Here is a 10,682-nt window from a genome sequence, read left to right on the forward strand (position 1 = left end):
CAATTAACCACTAAGAAGAATATATGCAGTGTATTATTTGTTGAAACTGTACTTCAGATTTGATTTGAAACTGTCTCATTGCTGTTTATCAATAAAACTTTGAAAAGTAAAAAAATAAAGTGTAGTTTTCCATAAGACAGCAGTTAAGGGTAAGCTTTAGTAGTTCTAATCATTGTAGCTTAAGTGAGGCATACACCTTCCAACATGTTGATTTTATTTCTATTCATCAAAGGATCATAAATTTATTTTTTTTAAAGATCATAAATTTAAACATATGCATTGATAGTGTATTACATTGTGCCAGGTACAGCTTATCTAAAGGGTTTATTATAAAGCTTAGTATCTTTTAACTTTGTAATAATCATATTGGAACAATTGTCTACAAATAGGCAGATCAGTTAGGAAGCTCTTATTTTTTCCTGCTTAGAAAGAATGTGATATTTTTGCTACTTAATACTAAGAAAAGCAGTTCTGTCTTGTTTGTTTGTTTTTGTATTTTTGAGACAGAGTCTTGCTGTATAGTTCAGGCTGCCCCTGAACTAACTGTATAGCCTAGGCTGACCTCGAACTTTGTGGCAATCCTCTTTCCTCAGCCTCCCAAATGCTGGGATTATAGGTGTGTGTTACTAAACCTATCTAGCTCTCTTAAAAGATAATGCTTTTTTGTATTTGTTTGTTGGTTTTACCCTCTTAGCTATTTTTCTGGCAGTTTCCTGATGGCATTGTGAAGTCCAAATGATACCTCTGTGTTATCTCTCTATTAGGTTTTTATGATGGCCACTTTGAAACCTGAGGACACATGAATAAAAACTAAAAGTATCTGTTGTCATGTCTATTATAGGTTGTCAAAAAAGCAGACATGATCAATAAAAATATGACTCATCAGGTTCAAGCTGAGAGAGATGCACTGGCACTGAGCAAAAGTCCCTTCGTTGTCCATTTGTACTATTCGTTGCAATCAGCAAGTAATGTCTACTTGGTGAGTAAATAATTTTACATTTTTTCTTCATTCAGCAATCATCAAACCAAATGATTCAAAAATACAATCTGTGAGTTCAGTGTACCTACATTTCAATTCCAACTCTCGCCCTCATTGGCTTTATGATGTTGGCCAAGTTACCTGTTGTACTAACTAGAGTTCTCCGGAGTAAAAGAATATATGCTACATGTGCATAAGTGTGCGTGTGTGTGTGTGTGTGTGTGTGTGTGTGTGTGTGTGTGTGTGTCTATGTGTGTATTTGTACAGACAGACACAAAAAGAATCAGTTCATGAGACTATGGGTGCTGGCAAGTCTGAATTGTGCAAAGTAGGTTGGCAGGTTGGAGCCAAGACCTAGAGGAAGGCCAGTGTTGCATCTTCTAGAGACAGTCTGGGGACAGAATTCCCTTCTCCTCTGGGGACTTCAGATGTTTTTTCTCTTAGAGGACTTCAATTGCCAAATGTATTTGTACATACTTGTAATACCAGAAGTCTGTCAGGCTGAAGCAGGGGAATCACAAATTTGAATGCAGACTGGTCATTTTAGTGGCTTAACTGATTTTTTTTATTTTAAGGGACCTATCTTAAAATAAAAAAATTTAAAAGGCAGAGATGGTAGCTCAATGTAAGGGTGGTGCGTTTAATCTCTAGTAGGGAAAAAAAAAACCTTCAACTGATTGATTGATGGCCACACACATGTGGTGGATAATCTGCTCTATCAGAGCCTACCAATTTAAATGTTAAACCCTTCTAAAGAATAGTTAAGGTGGATTATAAAAACTATGTCTGGGGCCATTGAGATAACTCAGAGGACTAAGCACCTGCTTAGGCACCACATGCAGCACCGGCCCCACCCCCAGGCACACTGCGCTGGCCACCAAGACCAGGTGTGATGATACACACCTGTAATTCCAGTACTGGGGAGGCTGAAAACAGGAGGATCACTAGAGTCCAAGCTGCACAGTGGGCCCCTGTACTAAATACATTTAAAAAAAAAAACTGATCTGAAAATTTTCCTGGTACCTGCTGATATTGTTCAGTAAGTCTTCAAGTTATATTTAAACTGGAATGGCTAGGAACTTTGGAAAGTAAAAAGCACTATTTGGGGGCAGTAGTAAGCACTTACTTTTTTTTTTTTTCCAATCAGGAGTAATTCAGGAAAAAAAAAGCTTTTTAAAATATCAATCCACAGTTTAAATAAATGGTAAAATGTGATTATGCTATAAAAACTGCAATTTTTCCTATTTTTTCCACTTAATGGCAACTCCATCCTCCTTAATAATTGTATGGCATTCATTGATCATGGATTTTATAATTTTTTCATAAATATAGAAATGATTTGTCTTAAGAGTTTTTAAAAACTTTTTTAATTGTTCTAAACAAAATGCAATGAACCTTTAGTGTGATTGCTATCCTTGGATATGATGGATTCCTCTAAGAAATGAGACTTTAGCAACCAAGGGGAAAAGATTTTAAAGTGAGAAATGAATTGGACTTGGAATTCACCTTGAAAGCAAAGCTAAAAGACAGCAGGAAGCCCCTAGATTCTGAAAAAAATATGAGCTAGAGATCTGCTCTTTTAGGGTGATTCACTGAGTCAAAGAAAATGTATATTGGCAATTAGAAAAGGAATACCATGTTCCCTTCAGCAGTACATATACTAAAATTGGAAATGGAATAGCAAATACTGTCAGAATAATTGACTTTTTTTTTTTTTTAATGCATTTGATTGTTGCAGGGTCTCACTGCACAACATGGAATCATTGTGATCCTCCTGCTTTCAGCCTCCCCAGTACTAGGGTTACAGGCGTGCGCTACCACGCCTGAACTCCTGGCCAGCCTGGCACACCTGGGGGTGGGGCCCACATGTGGTGCCAGAGATTGAACCATGGTCCCTGTGCTTGCGTAAGCTTGCCTAAGCAAGCGCTTTAGTCCACTGAGCTATGTCTCAGGCCTAACTTTTTTTTTTTTAATAGACTAAAATGGTGACTAACCATTATGGCCCATAGGCCAAATATGGCTGGGGTGTGTGTGTGTGTGTGTGTGTGTGTGTGTGTAAATTTAGGGAAAGGTCTACAGGGTGTTCAGGGTCCCACTACTAGATCGGACTTCTAGTGACCGCCTGTTTACAGCCTCCCAAGAGCTGGAATTACAGGTGTGCACCACCACACCCAGTCTCTATTGCTATCTCAGCACACCCCAGGGGCGGGGCTGGCACCCGCAGGCCTGAGGATCGAATCCCCGGGCCCTGCGCCCACTTGTAGGCGCTTTAATCTGCTAAGCTATTTGACTGGCTCTCCAAATATGGCTTTTTTTTTTTTTTTTTTTTTTTTGCAGAACCAGGGATTGAACTCACTCAGGCCCTTATGCTTGCCAGGGAAGGGCTTATTCCACTGAGACATCTCCCTGGCCCCCCAAATATGGCTCTTATGAGCTAAGAATTATTTTTTGTTTTTGCATTTTTTTAGAGCTTGGAAAAAATTAGGTATCATTTTGTGGTTTTTTTGTTTTGTTTTTTGGGGGGTTTTTTTGAGGAACCGGAGATTGAACTCGGACCCATGCACTTGCCAGGGAAGCGCTTATTCCACTAAGGCATCTCCCCAGACCCTAAAGTATTATTTTGTGATACATGAAAATTAGAAAATTTTAATTTCAGTGAGTAAAGTTTTATCACAACTTAGTCCACAAACTCTGTTTACACTTTATGGCTTTTTTGTGATGCGCACCCACAAAGTTTAAAATATTTACTATGTGGATCTCTGCAGAATAAAATGGGGATACTCTTGAATGTTATTTTGAAAGAAAAGAGTCATTTAATCATTTCATTTTTCCTGGGGCCCTCTAATGCCTTTTCAGCTTACTATTGTAAAAGAAATGTATTGCCACTTCCCCACCCCACCCAAAAAGCCATGACTGTAGCTACAGTATCAATTTTTTCTGTTTTGAATTTCAAACATTAATATGTTTTCATTTTTATTATGAACATATGCATCTGTAACACCTCATTTGCATCAACTATGACATCCTCATAAAAGGAGCAAAATTCATTTTTTTGTTTTGTTTTCAGAACCAGGGATTGAACTCAGGCCCTTGCACTTGCCAGGGAAGCACTTATTCCAAGGAGCAAAATTTGTAAGATGTCTCTTGAACATTCTTTTTATAAAATAAAACTTCAAATAAATATTCTTACACTAGAGAATATGTTGAAAGAATTAGAAAATAAAGGTTGAATTTTACTGTATCTGTACAATATATATGAAGTCCAAAGGGGTAAAATACAATCTGAAAACATACTAATTGATTCACCTTCTTCCAAATATACAACATTTAGGGCCGGCCAAATAGCTCAGTGGATTAAAGCGCCTGTAAGTAGGCACAGGGGCCTGTGGTTCCATCCCTGGACCGGCCCTGCTGAGCCAGCCTCGCCCCCAGGGAGTGCTGAGACTGCAATTGAGACTGGGCATGGTGGCACACTCCTGTAATCCCAGTACTTGGGAGGCTGTAAACAGGAGAATCACTATGAGTCTGACCTAGTAGTGAGACCCTGAACACCCTATAGACCATTCCCTAAAATACAGAAAAAAAGAAAAATATATATACAACATTTTAGTGTAATATGTTATGACAGTGTCATATATGACACAATTTGTTTTTCACATTTGCAAATTTTATTGTATATACAAAAATATAGCACACTATCTCTGGAGAAAACAATGGGAAAAAAGTCATCTGCTAATTTACAGATCTTACACTACTAACAAAAACATTTCCTAGGAGTGTCTGCTGCTTTAGTTTATGCAATATGTGGGTCACCAAGTTCTGGGCCCCTTGCTTTGAGCTCTATTAGTTCATTGTAGTAAGTATGCCAGTTAAAATGCCACATGGACAAAAGCATCTCACTGCAAACAGCAAACAAGGTCCCAACCCTCTATTAACAGTGCTAAGATAATACCTATTTAGTTGGTTGTATTTCTGAATTTAAAAAAAAAAAAGGATGGGCTAGTGAGATGGCTCAGTGGTCTAAAGCACCTACTTAGAGAACAAGCTTAGCAAAGCACAGGGACCACGGTTCGATCCCCCAGCACTACATGCCAGCCAGCCCCGCCCCTAGGTGGGCTATGCTGGCCACACACACGCACACACGCACACACACACACACAATAAATAAATAAACTTCAAAAAATTAAAAAATAAAAAGGAACAGTCCTTATTACTATACTATTCCTAATTAATAATGCTTTGTTGGTTTTTCAAAGTTCTCTGGTGGGACAGAGGAAACTTTATGGCGAACTGTGTTAGAGTTTTTATAATGCTATCCCAGCTGTTCATCCGGTCATGACAACCCTGGCACAATTTAAGGCAACCCTTGGCTGGAAGGTAACACCATAAGCAAGGCAAGAGAGTGACATGAAGCCCATGGCTGACCATCGGGTGCAACAGTGAGATTGGCAGCAAGAATACAGTTGTCAGCACAGTTTTCCTCATCATCACTGGAACAGTGAAAGGAGAGATCTTTCACACAGCATACACAGTCCCATAGTCAGTCACATTCTGGGCCGAGCAAAGGCACTGCTTGTCGCAGATCCAGGCTGACTGCAGGGTCTCGGGTAGGTGCTCTCCTTATGTTTGCACTTGCCGCAGTCCTCACACCTGCAGATGTGCAGCCCTAAATCCTCCTTGCTCAGACTTAAGCTTAATGATTTGAACTCCTATTTGGGCTGCACTCGGATTATCCCATCAGTGAGTGGCCCAGAGGAGAAGGATGATCCCAACATTCTCTTTTCCAAGAAGTTGCTACTGGTATTTGTCCTTGCACTGCTCCACAAGCCTAAGCTGACTGCTGATGGACCTAGACAGAGGAGCTCCCCATACAGCATCAATTTTGATTGAGCTAGGAGTTTCCACAACCCTAGTCCAGCAGTAATGTTGAAGGGTTAGGTGGCATTATTCATCTTAGTGGACTTCTTTCAATGCTTTGCTCCTAAGTTAGTGGAATAAGTAAGCAACTATAATTCAGGGGGGCAGGAGTGGTAGGGTTCAACCTTGAGCTTTGCACAAGCTAGACAAGCACTGTCCCATTGATCTTTTTTTCCTAGCTCTTATTTTTTTTCTTTCTAGATAGTAAACACCTCTTACCTACCTAATGAAATCACTGGAGCATCATAGTTATGTAAAGATGTCTCATTAAAAGATATACAATAAAGAATTAAATGATGATGTTATGTGATGTTAAAGATCAACACAGGACCTTGCACATGCTAAAGAGACTGTATTGTTTTTCTTCTTAATGTTGAGTATAAACAATTTATGTTTATAAAATACTTATGTTGAGTTTATAGTCTATAAATTTTAATACATATATTTAATATATAAATATTAAATTTTTGGATATATGCAGTATGATAAAAATATAGTGAATTTTAAAACTAAAAGATTTGTTACATAAAAGACACATTGTCATTAACCCCCTCACAATAATAAATACACCCTTCAAACACACTGCTTCATATTCTTGCCTCTTTCTGAAGCAGTCCTGGAAGTTCTTTTTCATGAATGTCTCTGTGCTGTTGAGGCTGCCTCAGTGTCTTGAATCTACTGAAAATGTTTTCCTTTTATGGTCATTTTGACTTTGAGAAGTTGCACGATGCCAGATCCAGTGAATAAGGTGGATGAGGACACATCATCATGTTTCTATTTGATAGAAATTGCTGAAATGTTTGAAATTGTTTTGAATACATTCAGAACATTGAGGTAACCAAGTCTAAGTTGAGACAGTCACAAGCTCAGACATCCTGTGCTGTTTCAGAAAGGGGCAAGAAAAATGGGATAACTGTGTCAGAAGATTTAGCTTTCATTTTAGAGGGGATTGATGGTGAAGTATCTTTTACTGAAGTAATTTTTTTTTATTTAAACAACTAAATTTTGTGATTATACCTCATATATGGAAAAAAGAAAACAAATATGGCAAAATACTAAAAATGAGTAAATCTAAATGAATATATAGGAAATCATTTTAATATTCTAAGAATTTTTCAATTTCTGTAACTCTAAACTTTTGTTTGAGCTAGCCAGTTTAGTTTTTAATTAAAAATTATATGAACCCATGTGTGGTAGTGCATACCTGTAATCCTAACACTGAGAGGCTGAGGCAAGAAGATCCAGTCACCTAGTGACTTAGCAAGAGCCCTGTCTCACAAAATAAAAAGGGCTGGAGACAAAGCTCAGTGCAAAGGCCCTGAGTTCAATTCTTAGTATAGATTAAAAAAAGATTATATGGAACATGATGAACCTGGTACTAATGTATAATGAGTAATAAAAAGAAAATGTGTTTTGTCATGAAACTACACTAAAAATATGTAACTGTAAGGCCCAAATACTATATTTTAAAATAATACTACTATAAAATATTGTTTCTATTTCATGATATTATATTCTTTTTAATAGGTAATGGAATATCTTATTGGTGGAGATGTCAAGTCTCTTCTACATATATATGGTTATTTTGATGAAGAGATGGCTGTGAAATATATTTCTGAAGTAGCACTGGCTCTAGACTACCTTCACAGACATGGAATCATCCACAGGTAAAGACGCATTTTTCTCAAAACTGTTACCTAAATGTACAAATAATCAAATTATGTGTTAAATGTTTGGATCTCAAATATTTATGGTAACCATTTACCTACTATTTCTAGATTATCTAAAGTTTCATAGTAACATGTGAGTTTAGCAGTTCTATCAACCCATATTTTATCTCTGTTTTAACATAAACATTCAGTGTAAAAACTACTCAATTCTTTTCCACTCTTCTGCTACCATACAGAAGTGCTATACTCTGTAGACCTAGCTGATTGACACTGCTTTGTTCTCTGCAAAGAAAGGCTAGCTTATTCTGCTGTTAAATATTAGTCTTACTTTCCTCTAAAAGAAAAAGCAGTTTTGAACTGACTGGATTATTTTACCTAACAATGTCATAGATAATCTAAAATTAAGTCATTTAACATTTTGTGGATTCAGATGTACCAAAGAATGGCTTTTGAAAGTTGTCCTATTCTTTGCAAAGCCACAAACAAATATATTTATTTTAGAGGCAATGAATAGAATTTTTCTCATCTGTAACTTTCACTTTCTTAGACCTTTTTTTTTTTTTGCAGTACTGGGATTCAACTTAATACCTTCCACTTGCCAGGCTAGCGCTTATTCTATTGAGCAATCTTCCCAGCCCCAGACATTCTAATATTGCATCTAGCCTTTTCACTAAGCACCATGGTGCATTTTAGTTACATATTTGCCTTTTGTTTTATGTCCAGGGATTTGAAACCAGACAATATGCTGATTTCTAATGAGGGTCATATTAAACTGACAGATTTTGGCCTTTCCAAAGTGACTTTGAATAGAGGTAAGAAAATAGCAAATATGTACCTTTCTATTTATTTTTTAAATTTTGGTCATAAGTTTAATTTGTGAGGTTAGCAGATGACAAGAGGCAATAAATGAATGGAAACAAGGCTTAGAAACAGAAGAAAAGTGAGAACTTTTAGGCCAGTTTAGGTTTAGACATTCACTAGATTGAACTGTTTTTCTAACATTGAAAATATTTTTCTATTCAAAATGCTGTATTTCATTTTAGGACTTGATTTTTGTGTCTTAGAGGGCCCTAAATTGATGGTTGAGACACCACTATAAATGATAATGCACTGATGGTGAACCTTTTAGAGTTGTCAGTGATACAAGTAACCTGCTGTAGCACACTTGCCATAGGTTCACCACCACTGCCCTAATGGCAAACATCTTCCCATTACAATGTCTAAATGGTGGGGCCGGGGAGATGGCTCAGTGGAATACGTGCTTCCCTGGCAAGTAAAAGGGCCTGAGTTCAATCCCCGGTTCCACCAAAAAAATAAATAAATAAATAAAATGTCTAAATGGGGCAGGCAAGATAGCTCAGCAGACTAAGCCTGCTTAGGCAAGTTCAGGGACTGTGGTTTGATCCCTGGGTACCAGGTGCTGCGCTGGCCCCCAGACACTCTAAAATGTATAATACAATACAATCTAAGAGTCAGGCCAGGGGTATGGCTCAGCAGCATAAAAGCACCTGCCTGGCAAGTGCAAGGTCCTAAGTTCAATCTCCAGTACAAAAATAAAATGTCTTAAGTGTCTTTTCATTAGTTGTTATTCTCAAAGATTTGCTGGTGGGGCCAGAGAGATGGCTCAGTAGAATAAGCGCTTGCCTGGCAAGCACAAGGGCCTGAGTTCAATCCCCAGTTCTGCAAAAAAAAAAAAAAGGGGGGGGTTGCTGGAGAAGGACCAGGGGTATGGCTAAGTGGTAGAGTGCATGTGAGGGCCTAGGTTTGATCCCTTCATACTGAAAAGAAAAAGTGAAAGAAGGAAAAAATATTCTGAGAATAAATATTATGAAACTCAAATTACCTAAATTCACCTATAACTTCTTCACTTCTGTTATAGTGTAGCAGTTCATTGTCTAGCCGGTAGTAGTCTACCAGTTGAGTAAGGCTTAGTTTCTTCTCTGCAGACATAACTGACTGCAACTCAAAAGCAGCAGCTGGCTACAGCTTCTTTACTTTTTTACCAACAGCTGTAACTATGACAGGTCATTCTTGTCATTTTGACAAGTTTTTGTCTGTGAAGGAGGTCTTCCTTCTGCACCTACTTCACCAATTTTGCTTTTCTTTCTTTAGATCTTGTTTAAGATTCTCATTCACAAAATCATTTTGGAGAACACTGTATGACCCAGTATCAATTGATTTAGATTACACACACTGATATTCTTGAGAGCACTTTTCAAGTTTGCATGTTCCTAAGATTCACTGTATTTAAAGCTTTCTTGAAATTCCAGTTTTCTTCTATTGAAGATGTTGGTTTCTCTGAAAAGTTCTTATCATTTTCTTCATTCTCCATTTTAACATATTTTACTACACTGCAACAGAAATTAAATGAAAACTTTGTTTTCCTTAGTCTTTTTTTTTTTTTTTTTTTAAATGTAGTACAGGGTCTAAAGGATCTCTCTAAACAGATCAAACTCGTAGTGATCGTCCTGCTTTCAGCCTCCCAAGTGCTGGGATTACAGGCTTGCACCTCCACGCACAGTCTCATTCGCCATCTCAGAGAGCCCCGGACACGGGGCTCCTTAGTCTTTAAGTATTGTACTCACTGGCGTTTTCTATGAACTGTTTGTATGGGGAGATGGTGAATTTGCACAGGCCTATGAAGTGCTGGGAAAAATCACAGCTGAGTCTGATGGGCTTTCCATCGTGAAAATGAAATCTTGGTTTACTTTGCAAGGATATCACTCAGTCTGGCTGTATCTTTTTAAAGGTCCAGCACCAACAAACAACAACATCAACAAGAAAAAAACCAAAATATTTAGAGACTACATTTCATTAACTTACACTATTTTCTTTGTTTAAACACAATGAAATCTAATAGCTATTTATTCTAAAATACAGTATATATAATTGTCTTTTTCCATTAAAGATGAAAAACGATGTTTAGGGGCACAGCTCAGTATTAAGAATGCATGTTTAGCATACATGAGGGCTTGGGTTCAACCCCAGGATAAGTAGATTTTTTTTTTTTTTTTTTTTTTTAGATACCAGGGATTGAACTCAGGACTTTGCACTTGCCACGCTTATTCTACTGAGCTATCTCCCCAGCCCTAGATAGATAAATGAAAAGGGAATGT

General features: G+C 37.5%; 1 protein-coding gene and 1 pseudogene across 1 annotated transcript in view; one reads left to right on the plus strand and one right to left on the minus strand.

Annotated features, from left to right (window-relative positions):
* The window catches only part of Mastl (microtubule associated serine/threonine kinase like), a 34,832-nt gene that overhangs the window by 5,139 nt on the left and 19,011 nt on the right, over positions 1-10,682 (plus strand). Inside the window, exons 2-4 of the mRNA XM_004641877.3 lie at positions 842-979; positions 7,424-7,563; positions 8,290-8,378. Of these exons, the coding sequence (XP_004641934.1) occupies positions 842-979; positions 7,424-7,563; positions 8,290-8,378 (367 nt within the window). The remainder of the gene's footprint in view (positions 1-841; positions 980-7,423; positions 7,564-8,289; positions 8,379-10,682) is intronic.
* Positions 9,406-10,265, minus strand: LOC105743632 (annotated as a pseudogene).

The sequence above is a fragment of the Octodon degus genome, unplaced genomic scaffold, assembly GCF_000260255.1.
Source record: "Octodon degus isolate 3935 unplaced genomic scaffold, OctDeg1.0 scaffold00145, whole genome shotgun sequence".
In the NCBI taxonomy this organism is placed as follows: domain Eukaryota; kingdom Metazoa; phylum Chordata; class Mammalia; order Rodentia; family Octodontidae; genus Octodon; species Octodon degus.